The sequence below is a fragment of the Oryctolagus cuniculus genome, chromosome 5, assembly GCF_964237555.1.
Source record: "Oryctolagus cuniculus chromosome 5, mOryCun1.1, whole genome shotgun sequence".
Classification (NCBI taxonomy): Eukaryota; Metazoa; Chordata; class Mammalia; order Lagomorpha; family Leporidae; genus Oryctolagus; species Oryctolagus cuniculus.
In genome coordinates, this window is record NC_091436.1 from 155,207,256 (window position 1) to 155,225,405 (window position 18,150).

Sequence of the window (18,150 nt, forward strand, 5' to 3'; positions counted from 1 at the left end):
TGTTTCCTCTTTTAAGATTTTTGTTTATTTGAAAGAGTTACAGAGAGAGCGAGGAGAGACAGAGAGAGACCTTCTATCTACTGGTTCACTCCACAGACGGCCACACAGCCAGAGTTGAGCCAGGCGGAAACCAGGAGCCAAGAGCTGCATCCAGGTCTCCCACATGGGTACAGGGACCCAAGCATTGGACTATCTTCTGCTTTTCCCAGGCCATTAACAGGGAGATACGTTGGAAATAGAGCAGCCCGAATTGAAACCAGCACCCACATGGGATGCCGTCGTCACAGGTGGCAGCTTAACCCTGCGCCACAGTGCCAGCTCCCTTTGTTGTTTTCTGGAATTCCTTCAGCCTCGGACTGAGGAATCATCTTTCAGACTTTCGGTCTGTGTCTAAGGGATCCCCTGGGTTTAGCATGGTTTAGAGATGGCAAGCTTGTCCGTCGCCAAGAGCACCGTCGTGAACCCCTTTGCACAAGAGGTAGAAGTGATGGCCTGCACCCTTTATGCCACAGTGCTGCTCCTCATGCATCGCCTCCGGCATGTGGTGGGTCCTGCTCTCTGAGCGTGAAACAGGACACATAATACGTTTGCCACCACCCTGCATAGTAGGAAGTTTATGATCTAACGCCTTCAAAATCCTGCATCTTTATCTAGGACCTTGTGTGTCTGCTGAACATGCAATGTTTCTAAGACATTGCAGACCCTCTCAGAAAGTAAACCCGATGTGTTTTACTTGCTTTTCAGGCTAGGGGTCTCTCAGGGGTCAGCAGGTGCCCTCCTCTTCCACTCATGATTGCACAGGAAGACTCAGTGTGATAGACGAAGAGTCTGTCGGGCACAGACTAAACTTTTTCCTGAGCGGGTCTATCCTGAGCGCTGTGCCTTGTTACTCCTCTCTTGCAATCATTAATTCACGCATTTCACAGTCAGTCTGAGTTCCTGCTTTGTTCAGAGAATAGCAGAAGATCGTGGAGGAAACAGCTCACTCTGCATTGGGTTGGTGGGTGGTCTCCGGTCTGGGTCTGCGGGGAGCTTGCGGACAGGACCCTGCCCCGTCGCGGTTTTCAGAGCGCAGTCAGTCTTTTAGGAATGGTAGCTCAGCTTGTGAGTTATCCTTTCTCACCACACACAGGCATCTTGTGTAGGAATTGCTGCCTTTAACTGGGTACAGGAGGGAGGCTCTGGGCTGCCTGGCCTGTGTTGACAGAAACACGGGGCCTTTTACAGGCTGTGTGCTGTTTTCCAGAAATATCCTCTGTGGCCCTTCAGTCTGCCTACTCTGACTTTGTTGTCAGCCCTGCGAGAGGTTCGTGGAGTCATTTTTGTGAATATGAATTTTAGAGAGTGATTCAGAGGCTTATTTATCATCGGAGGCTGATTTGTTATTTTTAGAAGGCTATTTTTAATGTTAGGAGTTTCTCTGCCAACAGCTCCCCAGACTTTGGCACTGAAATGGATCTCGTTGAGTGCAGGTGTTTGGGGATGTGCACTGCACCGACCCTGCAGGCCACTGTGACGTCGTGGCCACGGCCTGCCCCTGTGCCCTGCTTCCACGGGTAGCCTAGATGGCTGCGCTGTGGGATTTCAGCACATCCTGGCCACGTTGCTGCTGTGTCCTGAGTGGCCGTGCGCTCCACTGTACCGCAGACATCTGGCCTGCGGTGACCGCCCGCGGCAGCTCTGCCGCCAAGCAGCCAGTTGCAGGCTGGCCACCGTGCTGTCCCCTGCTCTTGCCATTGGCGTTTCCTGCACAGTCGTCATTTTGTGGTTTTGAGAGTACATTTGTTAGACTTGTGCTGAGTGCCAGCTCTGTGACTGTCACGAGAGCTGCCAAGCTGAAGGACACAGCATCTACCCCCGAGGAACCTAGTGTCCCGTGGGGAGAAGGGCAGGCCTGGGGCAGCAGGGAAGCTGCACCAGTTGCACGGAGTGTGGAAGGAAGAGAGGCTGGCTCTCCCACATTTGCCAGGGAAGGGAGCAGTGAGCAGGGACACAGAGCGGAGCCCCCATCTCAGAGCCAGGGCACCCCCCGGGGCCACGCTGGGAAGGCAGCTTCATAGGGCGCTTCCTGAATAGTGGGTTGGTTTCTCAGCTGTTCTTAGAAAAGTTCTCCCCAGACACACGGGGCGTGGTCTTGACGGACAGATGAGCTGGTGCAGAAAGCTCAGCCCCACGTCGCTGACGTGTGTTGTCTGTTTCAGCTTCGCTGGGTCCTTTCCAGTTTGTTTTTACAGCTTCCTAGGTTAAGTAGTTTGCCCTGTTTTTGCAGTAAGTTCATGGAAACCCTTTACTTGTTTGTTTCTTACCGTGTGTGCGTAAACTAATACTAAGGGTTGGCATCATGTTTTTCGCCTCCTTATACAACCCCTAACATGCACAGAATGCTGTAAATCTCATAAAATCTGAGGTGAATGGTATTTTATAGTTATTTGAATGGTGTCAAATTTGTTTTTCCTCATAGTATGTCAGCAAAAAACATAAATAAAATAAAATTCCTCTTAAAAAAAAAGTTTTCGCTGCCCACAAGAAGATAGGAAGAGCAGGAGGGTAAAATCGTCTCTGAACACATTGTGGTCCCTCTGTCTGCTCAGCACTGATGGCCTCTTGTGGGCCACAAGCCCCCACAGAGGCTCCCACCAGGGTAGCCTTGCCACACGTGCGCGCGTGCACACACACACACACACACACACACTGTTCTGTTCTTCCAAGTCATCTCTGTCTCTCTACCCATTTCCCCTACATCCTCACAGCAGTTAACCACAGAGAAGTGTTAGAGGAAAGCAAGCCTGGCAGACTGTCTTCTCTGTCTGAGAAGCAACGTGTCCCAGCGTGGTGGGAGCTCAGAACGTGTTGCCGGGGCAGCAGGAGCACTCAGACTTGTGCCCAGGCCACCCCCATGGGGCAGCTCCACTTGAGGGCTGCCTCTTGCCATCCCTGCAGCCGTACCACCACCCTGCCTGGGGGGCACAGCTCCTGTCTGTCCACCAGCAGCTGGCAGTGAGAAGAGACAAAGAGGTGGAAAAGGGAGAGGCAGAGGCAGCCTTCTGAATGCTAATGCATTCCTGTCACTCATTGATAAACCCAGCCTTCTGAATGCTAATGCATTCCTGTCACTCATTGATAAACCCAGCCTTCTGAATGCTAATGCATTCCTGTCACTCAGTGATAAACCCAGCCTTCTGAATGCTAATGCATTCCTGTCACTCCTTGATAAACCCATCTGCCAGCAACTGGTAATTGCAGGTGGTAACTATTTCTGGAAATAAAGAGGTTTCCAGGAGGATCAGCTTTCCATCTGAGCACTGGCTCACTGACCATGTAGAGACGGACCAGTTTCACCTGGAGCCAGGAGGACATTGATAAACAGGAGCCTGTGCTCCAAAGCCTGTTGAGCTTCCTGTCCTACGTGGTGACTGTTGTGCGTTGCAGATGCAGGCAATGTGTGTACATGTTGTGGGAGATTAAATTGAAGTGCTATATTTGATGTCACACATTTTCTCAATAAATGGTGAGGAAGATTTCAAACTCGAAAAGTTTTGAGACCCATGGTCCCAGATTGTAATTTTTGGTTTACTTAATTTGAAATCTAGACAGAGTGAGTTGAAGCCTCTCTAAAGGTGACTGTTTTAGTGTTCTCAGTGATGAAGTCCAAAGACGTAGAACACCTGCGTGATCCTGATTAACGTTGAGGGTCATTGTGTGAGATCTTAGGCATGAGTTTGATTTCCTGGAGTTCCACAGAGGATCGTGGGGCCCGAGGTGTCTGTAGTTAGGTTGGCACAGGAGCAGGGCTGCAGGGGAAGTGGGACTGGCCAGGCAGAGCTGACTCCTGCAGGTGTGGCTCGGGTCTCCCAGGGACCAGAGGAGCCCTTGCCCAAAAAGAGTGAAACGATTCATCTCTCTAGCTTCGTTTCCAAAGCTTGTAAGTGTGTTTGGATTCTGCAGTGTCCTGTTGAAATACAGGTGTCCCTGGGATACTGAACCCCCCCCCAAAAAAAATAATAATAATAAAAATAAAAATAAATTGAATCTTGGCTCTGAAGATTTAAAAGGATTTTCTTTGAAGGGTGTTTTAAAAAATTTATTTCTTTACTTGAAAGGCAGAAGTGGGAGGTGGGGGGGGGGGTGGGGAAGGGCAGACATTTCCCATCTGCTGGTTCATTCTCCAAATGCCCACGATACCCAGATCTGGCCAGGCCAAAGCCAGGAGCCAGAAACTATCAGGTCTCCCAAGTGGGTGGCAGGGACCCAAGTACTTGAGCCGTCATCTGCTGCTTTCCTAGGCACTCAGACAGGAAACTGGATGGGGAGCAGAGCGACTGGGAACTGATGTTCCAACATGGAATGTGGGCATCCCAAGCAGTGGGCTTAACCATTACACCAGGACACCCACCCCCGAAAGCCTCTTGTTGAAACTTTTCAGGGTTTGGTCTTGGTCCACAGCAAGCTGAGTATAAAATGCTGGGGGCAAAAAATGGATAATGCAGCATAGCACCGGAGAGTCAACTCTGAGAGGGTGAGACCAAGGTGCCCAGGGCGCCAGAGTCTGGACTTTGGTATTTCAGGTCCTCTTTAAAAAGAAGAAACTCCTTTTTGTTTCCGTGGTAGAAATGCTCGTATTACAAGCCCTCAGATTGGGGGCTTAGCATAAAACTGTGAGTGGTGTATTTACGGCTGTGTCTCGTTTCTCATCAGATTCTTGAGAAATCCTCTGATGCGTGTTTCTCCATTCTGAAGTGAGAGTTTGCTGTCAGAATTAGTTTACGGTTGTCACATGGTCGCTAGTGCTCGCATGGATAAGACACTGACATACAAGTTTGAATAACAAATGATAAACTTTAGATCTCAAATGTTTTTTCTCACAATTGAAAAAACAAGTCACAAAACCTCTTCTGGACCATGCCCGATCACTCTTCCCAGGCATTTGTCTCTGTTTATAAATGAATGATGTATGTTTATATTCAGATGTCCTGACTTACTGCCCTTTCCCTCCTGTTCCCCACCTCTCTGCACAAGCGTATGGCATTAGGTTTGTGGAGATGGCTCCAAGGTGCTTTTATAAAACAGCAGCCAATCTGCGTCACTTTTGCCACAGACACAGAATTGCTTGACTGCGATGTGTCCCTATGACACACTGAGGACGGACCCTCAGGTGCACGGTGTTTTGCCTGTTGTGCCCACACGTATCCTGTTGGCAGACAATGCCCTCCTTCTTCCAAATGTTAAGACATAAGAAGAACTTTGCTTTTTGTTTGTTTAAATTTAGAACTTAGGAACAGAAAGTACCGAGCGGGTGTGGAGGCTGCTTGATTTCTCCATGTGGACATGTCATTTAATACAGACGAGTTTATTTACGCACATAGCTCCTTTCTAGTCCTTTCCATTGTACCCTTAGGATATAGTTTCAGAAGCGGGATCTAGGTGGGTTTTCACCCATGGTGCGAACTTGCCGTTGTTTTTTTTTTTTTAAATGTATTTATTTATTTGCAAGGCAGAGTCTTCTTATTGCTTATGCTTATGTATTTCACCTCCCTCTTGCTAGTGTCATATATTGGCCAGTATGTGATACTGTGTTAGATAGACATAGTAGATATAGTTATATAGGTACTAAATAATAGACCAAAACTGTGACTTCATTTTTAGTGATACACAGGACTGAACGGTTTTTTTTCCTTCTCTGAATTGTCCATTTTTTTCTATTGAAATGATTCTATTGGGGGTCTTATTTTTTTTCCCTAGAGTTTTGTTTTACTTCCTACTTTAGTAGAAATATTAGTCTTTTGCCACTTGGTGGCAACTATTTTCTTAATATGCATTTCCCTTTTGATTGTATTTTTTAAAAATATTCAGGAGTATTTGGGGAAGGTTTTGTGCGGCAGTGGGTTAAACCGCCACTTGTATGCCATATTGGAGAGCTCGTTCAAGTTCCAGCTGCTCCTCTTCTGATCTGGCTTCCTGCCGATGCACACCTTGGAAGGCAGCAGGTGATAGATAGCTCAAGGTTTTTTTGTTTGTTTTTAAGATTTTATTTATTTATGTGAAGAGCTACGAGAGAGGGGGAGAAACAGAGAGATTCCATCCACTGGTCCACTCACCAGATGGTCGCAGTGACCAGGCCTGGACCAGGCTGAAGCTAGGATCCAGAAGCTTCATCCAGGTCTCCCACATGGGCAGCAGGGACCCAAACACTTGGACCATCCTCTGCTGCCTTTCTTAGGCTACTAACAGGCAGCTGGACCAGAAGTAGAGCAGCCAGGACAGGCACCAGCACCCATATTGGATGCTAGCATTTCAGGAGGTGGCCTTACCCACTACACCACAATGCCGGCCACCTGGCTCAAGTTTTTGGATCCCTCCCACCCTTGTGGAGTGGGAGCTCTGGCTCCTGGCTTCAGCCCGGCCCAGCCCTAGAGCTGCTGCAGGTATTTGGGGAGTCAACAATGGACTCTCTCTCTCTTTCTCTCTCTCTCTTTCTCTCTTTGTCTCATTCTGCCTTTCAAGTAAATGAAATAAAAAAAAAAAAAAAAAGATATTGAGGAGCTGGCATTATGGTGCAACAGGTTAAGCCACTGCCTGCAAAGCCAGAATCCCGTTATCAGAGTGCTCTGGTTCAAGGCCTGGCTATTTCACTGCTGATCCAGTTCCCTGCTAATGTGCCTGGGAAAGCACAAGTGGGAGACCCTGATGCAGTTCTTGGCTCCTGTTGCAGCCATTTGGGGTGTGAACCAGCAGATGGAAGATCTCTGTCTTTCTCGCTCTTTCTCTTTCTGCCTTTCAAATAAATAAAATAAATCTTACGAAAAGCAGAGTATTGCATAGTTAGTGTTCATGTTACATAGAATCTGTTAATATTTGCTGATCTCTTCAATAGCATGTAAGATCCCTGAGTTGAAAGATTCAATTTGGTTTAATTTGTTTTCTTTTGTCCTATTTCAGTTTTTGCATTCAACTCTTAATTCTTGTGAATTGACTTTCTAAATGGCTGACTAGTTGTCACAGTAGTGTTGCTACAGAATTCTTTATTTGCTCATCTGTCTGTGGCACATACTTCATTATGCCGGTTCAGGAGATGATCCACTGCAGGGATCTCGCCATCTCTCTCTGTTCTGTACAGTGTTAAAATTATTGTCTTACAAAGGAGTTCTAATATCTGACAAGGCTATGCTCCCTAGTATCAAATGTGCTGTTCTTAATATATGATCAACTTCTGATTTCAGAATCACTAGGAAAATCTGAACAGCTTTCCATCCTTTTTCATAGCCCATGGTCTTTGAGAGTGTGAAATAATTTCAGTATCTCCGTCAGACTCTGACAGGTAATAATTTCATTTGTTGTGTTAATTTCTGGAACATGGGTAATTTTAAATCAGTTATTCACTAAAGTGTTTGGCACATGATTTGGGAATAGGTGCTGCATCTCTCACCTCTGTCAGAAGACCCTGTTTTCCATGCTGGCTTTGGGGGTGTGTGTATGTGTTTTCTTCTCTTCTCAAAGTTTGTATTTGCTAGAGTTTTGTCTGTCAGTTTTAAATAGAAGTGTGATTTTATACACGCATGTCTGAATGGAGGCAGAGTGAGAGCCTCCCTAAGCTGTGTCTGGAAACAGGACAAGAATCCTGCTGGTGAGGTCCTGAGTCAGGGGAGGGGCGGTAGCGGGTGCCGGACAGTGGGGGTTGGAGTGCGTGCACCCTGGGCTCGTGCCTGCCACGGGGCTGACTACAGCGGGCTGACCAAAGCGGGTGGCAGTTTATGGTTATGTATTTTAGTGGCTGCTAGAACTTTTCCTTTTTGGATGATTTCACAGGTATTTTGAAGAGTTAAGGAGATATTTTTGTCATTTCCATGAATTGTGCTAGCATCCCATTTTATTTTTTTCCCCACTCTATAAATATTTGCATACTGGGTGTACAGACGTATAGTTCATCCAGTGCAGTGTCCTCTGAGTCTGGTGCCAGGGCTGGCCTGGGCCTCACCTTGGTTAGCAATGTGCCTTCTTTGACCCATAGCCCTCTAGGTGACGCTGGTGCTGCTACATGTTGAAAACCTGTGGCCTTCTATGTCTGAGACCCATTTTCACCCAGAGACACAGCAGTTGGTTCATACTTCTTCTAGAGTCTTTCAGGCAGCATTTAAAAAATCGGAATTTGGGCCGGCGCTGTGGCTCACTTGGCTAATCCTCTGCCTGCGGTGCCGGCACCCCGGGTTCTAATCCTGGTTGGGGCACCGGGTACTAGTCCTGGTTGCTCCTCTTCCAGTCCAGCTCTCTGCTGTGGCCCAGAAGGGCAGCGGAGGATGGCCCAAGTGCTTGGGCCCTGCACCTGCATGGGAGACCGGGAGGAAGCACCCAGCTCCTGGCTTCGGATCAGCGCAGCACCAGCCGTAGCGGCCATTAGGGGAGTGAACCAATGGAAGGAAGACCTTTCTCACTGTCTCTCTCTCACTGTCTGTAATTCTCTGTCTCTCTCTCTCTCACTGTCTAACTCTGCCTGTCAAAAAAAAAATAAAAATAAAAAAATCAAAATTTGTAGTGATCTAAACTTGTCCCAGTTCTTTCCCAAGTTATTGTTAATGAACAGGTCAATACTGTAGGTTAAAATCAAGAAGGTAACAGATATGGCTTTAAAATTCTATGAAACGTGGTTGTTGTCTGAATATCTGGAACACAAAGCTATTAACCTAGAGTTTTAATGTTGTGGCATGCATCCCATATGGGGGCCAATTTGTGCCCCTGCTTTTCCACTACTGATCCTGCTAATGGCCTAGGAAGAGCAGCAAAAGATGGCTCAAGTACTTGGGCCCCTGCCAGCCGCCTGGGAGACCCAGAAGAAGCTCCTGGCTCCTGGCTCTGGCTTGGTTCAGCCCTGGCCATTGTGGCCATCTGGGAAGTGAATCAGAAGATAGAAGATCTCTCTATTTGTCTCTATCTGTATAACTCTGACTTTCAAATAAATAAGTCTTTAAAAAATGTTTTTTAAATCTTACCAAAAAAGGAGGATGGGGGAAGAGAGATGAGGCGAGGGAATGGGGTTGGGACCATTGGAGAATGGAGTACATGATAGACTCTTGGTTATGTTGTTTTGGTAAACATATTTTGTCAACATATCTCAGAATAGTTTTTGGATAGAATTGAACCACCCTTTTACAAAAGACTTATTTTCAGGGCTGGCCCTGTGACTTAGTGGGTTAAACGTCCACCTCTAGTGCAGCATACCATAACAGGTGCCGGTTCAAGTCTGCCGTTCCACTTCCCATCCAGCTCGCTACTGATGTGCATGGGAAAACAGCAGAAGATGGCTCAAGTGCTTGTGCCCCAGTACCCACTTGGGAGACCCAGATGAAGCTCCTGGCTCCTGTCTTTGGTCTGGTTTAGGCCTGGCCATTGTGGCCATTTGGCAAGTGAACCAGTGTGTGTCTCTCCTTCTCCCTCTCTGTAACTCTGCCTTTCAAATAAATAATAAAATCTTTAAAAACAATTTTAAAAAGACTTACTTTCATCTACTTGAAAGGCAGAGACAGAGAGAGGACTCCCTGAATGCCCACAACAGCTGGGTCTGGCCCAGGCCAAAGCCATGAGCCAGAAACTCCATGTGAGTCTCCCACATGGGTGGCAGGGGCCCAAGCACTTGAGCTACTCCCGCCTCCCAAGATGCATTAGCGGGAAGCTAGATTGAAAGCGGAGCAGCCAGGACTCAACCCAGCACTCAGATGTGGAATGGGACCATCACAGGCGGAGGCTTAACCTACTGTGCTGCAATGCACAATGAACCATTCTTTCAATCCAAATCCTTTTATCCACTGACTTGCCTGTTGGTCCCCTGCAGGGAGTACAGTCTTGGTGCAGTCCCCAAGCTTCCTGTTAAGCTCCCACATTGAGCTCATGAACTGTGAACAGGTGAGGAAGCCTCCCACCAAAGAGTGAGGCTGCTTCTCACTTCTCATTAATCTTAAACTGTTCGCTTCCACTCATTCGTTAAGCAATGAAATTACCAGGGAAATGAATGCAAAAATATATGCTCACGTTTTTGTTAATAATTAAATCTAATTCTCTTGAATTGTCATGGTCTTAAATTTCTTAATGCTAATCTGTTACCTGTTTACTAAAAAACAAACAGGATTTGGGATTACTCCTTCCTGTCCCAACCTAAAGTAAAAACAGAATCAGGAACTGGAAATGACCTTGTTTGCGTCATCCAACCCCCTTCTTTTACCGATGGGACCTCTAAGGTCTGCAGGGCTGATGGTTTGCCCAGACCCAAGGCGTGTGCAGCCCTGGGGCCATCAGAAGTCTGCAGAGTGCTGCATCCCGCCCGCAGCAGCTGAGGTACATGGAGCATCCTCTGACTATGTTTGGCAAAGCTTCTCCTATACACTGTGTGTCTGCAGCCTGTGTTTGGCTGATCCTCCAGATACTTCAGGGTAGTTGGTGGAAACGCGTATAGCAGAACCGTGTTTCCTGTGACAGGGACTCGGAAACAGCCTTGCCTTCGCTGCTCCTGGGCCCTCAGCTGGGAGTTGCTGTGCCTCCTTTGTTGTGTAAACGTTACCCCTGCTGGAGGTCCGGATCCTGCCACTCGTCCAAACCACAGTGCTTTAGGTAAGGCTTAGCCTTTCTTAGCTGCATATGGGAGAAATTAGTGTGTTTGATGCTTGATAAATGTGTGTAGGGAGGCGTGTATGCTGGATGGAGGGTATAGAAGCCTTCTGTAAAAAAGTCATTTGACTTTCTTTTAAAAATGTATCAGCTTTAGTGTACACAGAATTCTCCAAGTGCCAGTTCTGAGGAGCAAGGGCTCTGAACTACTTTGGAGTACTCAAAGAAATACTATGTGCTGTAAGATAATTATGTATCTTGGAAGCCAGTTATGGATGAAGGCTGGATTATAAAACTTGGGGAAGCTATAGAAGTGAAAGGCACAGAAGTTGATATTTTAAAACTACAGCTTAAAAAGCTCCTATTCTTGGAAAATATTACTTGAAGGTATTTTTGTGGTCCAAATCTGAGACAGTTTATCCATTTGTTAAGGTAGAGGCAGGAGGTCGGGAAGATACAAAACAGATGAACATGCCTTATTGTGAAAGCTAATTTAAGGTAACTGTGAAGTGGTAAAGCTACAGAGAGATGGGTCTTCAAGTTGGAAGGAAATCCTGTATATTTTGTTGTCATCTAACAAGTTCTCAGTTTCAGATTAAAGTTTTTCTGAAGTTAAATATATTTTACTAAACCCAGATGTAGAGAAAATTAGACCAGGAAGGGAAGTGGACGCAGTCTCCAGTGTTGTTTGAAACGGGCGTTATCACAGACACTGCACAACATGCCTGTTCTGAGGAAGGAGGCAGTCTGCTGTGCAATTAGTAGGCCCCGCCGAGCGCTGCCTGGGTGCAGAGAGCTGGCCCGTTCACACGCTGACCATGGGGTGTGTGTGGAATGGCCACTCTGCAAAGCAGTGTGGTCAGCCCATTCAGAACTGGAACAGTAAAATTACCCAAGGACTCAACAGTGGCACTCTTGGACATTTGTCCCAGAGAAGTGATTTGTTTTCAGGCAGGAACTCATAAACAAACATTTGTACAGACTGTATTTATAGTAGCCAGAAGTTGTAAACAGCCCAGATGTCCCTCAGTGAATGAATGGCTCACTCACTCACACACACACACACACTCTCTCACACTCACTCACTCTCTTCTCCCGACCCATAAAATAGTTAAAATGCTTTAAGAAAAAGAAGCAAAACACTCTTCTAAATAAGTTCAAATAATTAGAAGCATAGGAGAATTAGTAAGTCCCAATTTTTAAAATTTTGTCACAGTGACAGAATTTAGCATGGCCTTACAGTGGTCATGTAACTTCACAGCCTGCTAAGATACTCGTTTACATTTAGAAATCCGTTTAAGGATATACAAATTTCATAGGTCTTTCTTGATCTTGTCACGTGTATTTTAGTATCACAGAATTCTCTAACTCAGTATAAAGACATCTGATTAAAAATACATCAGTTACCAATGTTGAGGTTTATTCTTATTTTTATCTGCCTTGAATGAAACAAGTATAATATGCACTTATGTATTTGAGGGATTTGGAGGTTACTAGAATGTTTAGCCCTGTGTAAGTCCTTCTCATTCTCTTCACACTTTGGCTTGAAGAGGTTGCCCTCACTGTTGGCAGAGACGGGCCTGGCTCCCTCCACCACACAGCTCCTCCCTGTTTTCCTGCCGGCTTCGTAGTAAAGCTTAGTTTGTCGAGAAGCTTGAAGGTGTTCCTGAGATGAACTTGATGCAGTTTTGAAGAATGTTCGTCGATCTCGTGCCCCTCACACAGGTTGTCAGCTCCGTCGGTAGACGCTGGTGCGGGCCCTGTGGGACGGGCCTCTCGGCCCAGGGCCTCACAGAGCCCGTGCCCTCCTGGCTGCCGCTGGGGCCACTCTCAGCTGCCAGATGCCACGTGCCTACCCTGCCTCGCGGCTTCCCCGTCGTTGAAGCCGGCCACAGAAAATGACCTTGTGTCGAGTCCCTCTCTCGTCCCCTCAGAGAGCCTGGTTAGGGCAGGTTCTCCAGAAGCCCCCCAAGGTGAAGTCGGCTGTGCTGTGGGGCCTCCGCCATCACAGCCTGAGCTGTGCGGGCGCAGAGCTCTGGGGCCTGTCCTGCCCTCGTGCCCCAGGCGCTGCAGAGTGATGAGCGCTAGCAAACGTCGATGGAACCCTGACCGGTGCTGGTGCACAGTGGTGAGCACTGTCTGGCCGATTTTGGTTTTTCTTTTCTTGGTGCGTGCCGTGAGGAAGGGTTAAAGCCGCAGGAAAGATCGATTGGCTAGTGAACTTCAGCTTCCTGTGTCAGTAGTCTTTGCTGACCTTTACCGACTGGGGCCTGCGGTGGAGGACTCTGCTCACTTTAATTATCATGTTCTTTCGCAATATTTCCTGGAAGTTTCTTATCAATGTTGGGTTCATATTTCTATGCCAAATTTTCAGATAAGATGGGTTAGCCGACTTAGGTTACCTGGTTAATAAATTGCAAAGCCAAAGCTGGACATTTGTAATATAGGTGATGGCTTTTTATCCCCATTTTTTTTATTGTGGTAAAATGCACATAACATAAAATGCGCCATATTGACCATTTACATGTTTCCGGTGTATTGACATTAAGTACATTCATGATGTTGCATGATCATCACCACCATCCATCTCCAAGATGCCTTTCATCTTACAGAACCCAGACTCCGGGGCTACCCACATCCCACACTGGAGCACTGTTTCAGGTCCTCGATAATGTGTCTGGGAGGCAGTAGATCCTGCCACCCCAGTGGGAGACCAAAGTGGAGTTCCTGGCTCCTGACTTCAGGGCGGGGGCCCCAGCCCTCAGGGGCATTCTAGGGAATGAACCAGCAGATGGAAGATATCCCTCACCCCACCTATGCCCTTTAAATAAGTAAATAAAAATAAAAATCTAAGGGGAAAAATGCCGACGACACTACCTGTGACATCTGCATCCCGATTAGAGCTGCCTGGGTTAAAGTCTCAGCTCCACTTCCAATTCCAGCTTCTTGCTGATGTGCACCCAGGAAAGCAGAGGATGATGGCTCAAGTGATTTGGTCCCTGCTGCCCATGTGGAAGACGTAGATTGGGTTCTTGTCTCTTGGCTTCAGGCTGGCCTACCCACCTGTTGCAGGCATTTGGGGAGTGAACCAATAGGTGAAAGATTTCTCTCTTTTCTTCTCTGTGAGTGTGTCTGCCTTTCAAGTAGCTAAAAAAGAAATAAATAATACAGTTCTTTTAAAAAAAAAAATTGAAACTCCAGACCCCTTAAACATCAACTCTCCTTGTCCCCTCCCCCCACCCCAAACTGTCTGAATTTGCCTGCGCTGGGTCCTCCCTCATATAAGCAGAATCACACAGTATTTGTATTTCCCCCCAAGGGAATTTTAGGATCCACCCCCGCCTTTTTTTTAATGTTTATTTATTTTAAAGAGATGGAGAGGCAGAGGGAGAAAGGAGGAAAGAGAGAGAGAGAGAGAGAGAGAGAGAGAGAGAGAGAGAGAAAGAGAAGAGAAAGAGAAAGAGAAAGAGAAAGAGAAAGAGAAAGAGAAAGAGAAAGAGAAAGAGATCATCTGCTGGTTCACTCCCCAGGTGGCCACAGCAGCCAGGGCCCGAGCACCTGAGCCGTCCTCTGCTGCCTTCACAGCACATTGACAGGCAGCTGCATTGGAAGTGGAGCAGCTGGCGCCGGAACAGGTGCCCTGTGGCATGCCGGCACCGGAGCAGGTGCCAGCTTTACCCACTATACCACAGCGCCAGCCCCTAGATGACTTCTCTTACCACAGTGTCCTCAGCTGTAGCGTGCGTAAGGATTTCTTTCCCTTTCAGGGCTACGTAATGTTCCATCGCTCAGCATTTGCTGGGTGCTCACTGTGCCTGGCGCTGAGCTGGGGGACGGAACATTAAAAGGAGTAGTATGTAGTCCCAGTGCCCAGAACCCCACGTCTTTTCCTGTTGTACTGAAACCTGCAAGTCAGCTGCAGACGTGTGAGTGCCGGGATGTGGGGGCAGATTGCTCCTGGCCAGCTGCGGGGCTCCTGGAGAGCTGCTTCTGAAGGGCGAGCCACTGGGTGTCACACAGCAGTGGGGGATGCCGGTGGGAGGGCCCCCAGCGAAGGTGTGGCTCCAGGGGCCCTGGAACAGTGACAGGGAGAAGCACAGCAGGTGCAGCAGGGCCAGCCCAGGCTCGGCAGAGGGTAGCCGTGCCGTGTTCCCTCTCAGCCCCTTTGCCGAGCTAAGCCTGTCATTCACTTCCCTAGCTGACCTGGATGCAGAGCACACGCAGAAGGTCCTGGCCATGGAGCACGCCCAGCAGACGAGGCTGAAGGAGCGGCAGAAGTTCTTCGAGGAAGCCTTCCAGCAGGACATGGAGCAGTACCTGTCCACGGGGCACCTGCACATCGCAGAGCGCCGGGGTGAGCCGGGGCGGGCCCAGGATTCAGTGTGCGTGCGGCCCTGCCTTGGTCTTCCCTTTGCCTCACTGTAGTTCCAGGCTCTAGCTGAAGACCCTTTTTAAAAAAAAAAAAAAAAAAAAAAAAAAGCCTCCATTTAAAAATTACAAATTATGTTACAGAAAACTTGGAAAAAAATTTTTAGTAAGAAAGATGAGACGTTCCCCGTAAGGTAGTCCGTTCTGTTAGAGCACAGGCTGACCCCTGACCCCTGTTCCTGTGTCAGCATGGTCTTTCCAGCCTGTGTGCATGAGTTTGCTTACACCACTGTCGCCAGCACAGTAAGAGGGGGCCTCAGAGATTTTTAGAAGATGGAATTGAAGAAAGATGAGCTTAGGGGCTGGTACTGTGCCATAGTGGACCAAGTCTACCTGCAGCGCTGGCATCCTGTGGGTGCTGGTTCTAGTCCCGGCTGCTCCTGTTCTGATCCAGAGCCCTGCTTTGGCCTGGGAAAGCAGTAGAAGGTGGCCTAAGTTCTTGGCCCCTGCACCTGTGTGGGAGACCCTGGAGAAGCTCCTGGCTCCTGGCTCCGGATTAGCCCAGCTCCAGCTGCTGTAGCCATTTGGGGAGTGGTTCCACTGTTCAGCAGATGGAAGACCTTTCTCTCTGTCTCTCCTTCTGTCTCTTACTCTGCCTCTCAAATAAATAAATAAATCTTTACAAAAAAGATACGCTTATTTTGGTACAAAAATGTTGAGGTCCATGCATATGAAAGATTTTCAAAAAAGTTCGTGAAAAGTGCATATTATGAAAAAATTATGCGCGGATTTCAAAGTTTTTTGCACCAGAATAAACCCCATTTTTCCACAAACTTTTGAAAGGCCCCTCAAACACACAGCTTTGTATCTAGTGTTTCCTGATGATATGTGGGGCTCCCTCCCTGACAGTGGTTTTAAGGCTGTATCTTCTCTCAGATGTATCCTAATGGACAGCTGTCCCTCGCTGTCTCCGGGGAGATTTGGTTCCAGGACCAGAATCCGCAGGGACTCGAGCCCCTCCCGTATTGTCCTGCATGCTTGAACTCATCTCTAGATGAAGTACTGTGGGAAGAGTCGCTGCCCTGTGTTGTTTAGGGAGTAGGCAAGGGAAGAATCTGCAGGCGCTCAGTGCAGGCGCAGCTGCCCCGGGCCTCAGGGCCGGCTCGGCAGATGTGGAGCCGCAGACCCAAGGGGCAGCTGAGCACTTAGCCCCTTCACCTCTGTGAGCGGTGCTGTGAGGAGCATCTTGGTGCAGAAACCAGCAGACAACAGCGGATTCCCTCCTCTGGCCTCTTTCCCAAGGAGCTGGTGGCCAGGGGAGGAGCAGACAGCATGGGCGGAGCGGCAGTGTTGGGCTGTGCTGTTGGCTTACTCCCCACACCCTGCGGGCTGGGAGCAGGACCCAGGACAGGGCTCCCCATTTCCCTGCCCTCCTGTACTCGTGGGCATCCTGTCACCTCCCGGAAAGCCCCTCCCCGAATCTGTCCTTGTCCCTTTCCCTGGCTCACTGGGCCCCCACACTCCCCCGTGTGTCTCATCCTTGCTGTGTTCCTTCCATGTTGTCTGATTCCATGTCCTTTTCCAGGAGAGAGCAAGGAAGGGGATAATGTAGAGAAAGCTGTCTGTAGCGGATGCAGTCAGTACCCCGGAGGATGCTCGCATAGCCCCAGGTGCATAGCTCAGAGTGGAAGGTGGATGTCTGGGCATCAAGTCAGCTTCTGGCCTTCTGCAGCCTGCTGATCTGAGTCCACCCCCACCTGGCAGAGTCAGGCTGGGGGTCTCTTTGGGGGCAGCAGCTGCCGTTTCTGAGTTAGTGGGGTGAGTCCAAAATGCCACGTAGAGAGCGGTGTCCCTGTGCCTTGGGGAGGAATGGCAGTTTGCTGCAGGGACTTCCATCCTGTTTGGGGCAGGAGCTGAGACAGACACCACCCTAGGTGGGCCGACGTAACAGGATGCCGTGCGCTGGGTGACCAGGCCCTGGTGCCTGAGGCTGAGCTCAGGGTGTCAGCGTGGTGTGGGTGTCTGGAGAGGGCCTTTCCTGGCTGCAGATGGCTGCCTGACAGTGTCCTCACACGGCCGGAGGGGCTAGGGCTCTGTGCTCTCTCCCTCGCAAGAGTTGGGCGCGTGTCCTTGGCTCACGTCCACCGCCTCCCACAGGGCCCTCCTCCACACAGCCTCGTGCTGAGGCCTTGGGCACCAGCGGTGAGTTTTGGGGGACACAAACATGCAGTGCGCAGGGTCGCACGTGCCTTGGCCAGCCTGTAGGTCGGAGTGCCGTGACACACCACGCCGCCTTGCGTGCTGGAGGAGAGGGCAGGGGACGGGGGTGCTCAGCCACCCGGCTGTGTTCAGCTTCACGCAGGGCCACAGGCGGCACACAGGGTCGGAGTGCCTCCTAGGCAGCGCCATCCTCACGGGGAGGCGCACGGACTTGGCAGGGCCAAGTGCTCTGTCGGGTGAGCCCTGGAGGCAGGGCTGGGCCGTGCACTGTGGGAGACTCTTCCTTGAGGCTGCCAGGACAGAGGCATGCCGCGGCACGTGTCTGCCAGCCACCGTTCAGTGCGAAGTGGTAGTTTTGTGGTTTGGAGCATCTCAAGAGTAGTTTTCTTCAAGTTTCAACAAAGCGTTTGGCTCATTAAGGTAAGAAAAAGAGCCAGGAGCCTGCTGCCACTGTCTGTGGCTTGAAACATTGAAAGCCAGAGGCCTCGGGCCCGGAGCTTTCGGCTTCAGTGGGAGCGGGGGGACATGCACACACAGTCACCAGGCCTCCCCACGAGCCGCTCGCAGCCACCCCGGCACTCAGCCCGAGTCTCCCCTTCTGAAAGGGGCGTCTTCATCCCCCGGGGGAGTTTAGTTTGGCAGGACCCCTCACAGTGAAGCTGTGAACTCACCCCCTAACTCCGAAACAGCAGCCGGAGTGCCTCTCACCTACAGGAGCAAGGGAAGTTCTATCCCGCAAGGGTGAGGACACGCCTGTGGCCACAGTGCAGGGGTCACAGCTCGAGGGGAGCAGAGGCACTGCCGGGTGCCAGCCTGGCACAGGGGTGACAGCCTGGCACCCACAGAGGGCTCGGCACCACCAACCCGGAGTCCGGTGCTCCGTGAGACCCTGGCCCAGGCTTGTTCTCCTGTGGGACGTCTCTCCCGTTTTCTCAGGAAAGCGTTTGTTTATTGCGTTCATTTTATGCTGAG

At 49.4% G+C, this 18,150-nt stretch overlaps 1 protein-coding gene across 3 annotated transcripts in view; it reads left to right on the forward strand.

The window, feature by feature from the left end:
- Positions 1 to 18,150, forward strand: part of DTNBP1 (dystrobrevin binding protein 1) — a 145,175-nt gene that overhangs the window by 117,075 nt on the left and 9,950 nt on the right. For 2 of the 3 annotated variants that reach the window (XM_051855833.2, XM_070074381.1), the window contains one exon: positions 14,789 to 14,944. The exons of the other annotated variant lie outside the window; for it this stretch is intronic. In XM_051855833.2, the coding sequence (XP_051711793.1) occupies positions 14,789 to 14,944 (156 nt within the window). The remainder of the gene's footprint in view (positions 1 to 14,788; positions 14,945 to 18,150) is intronic. 3 annotated transcript variants of the gene reach the window in all.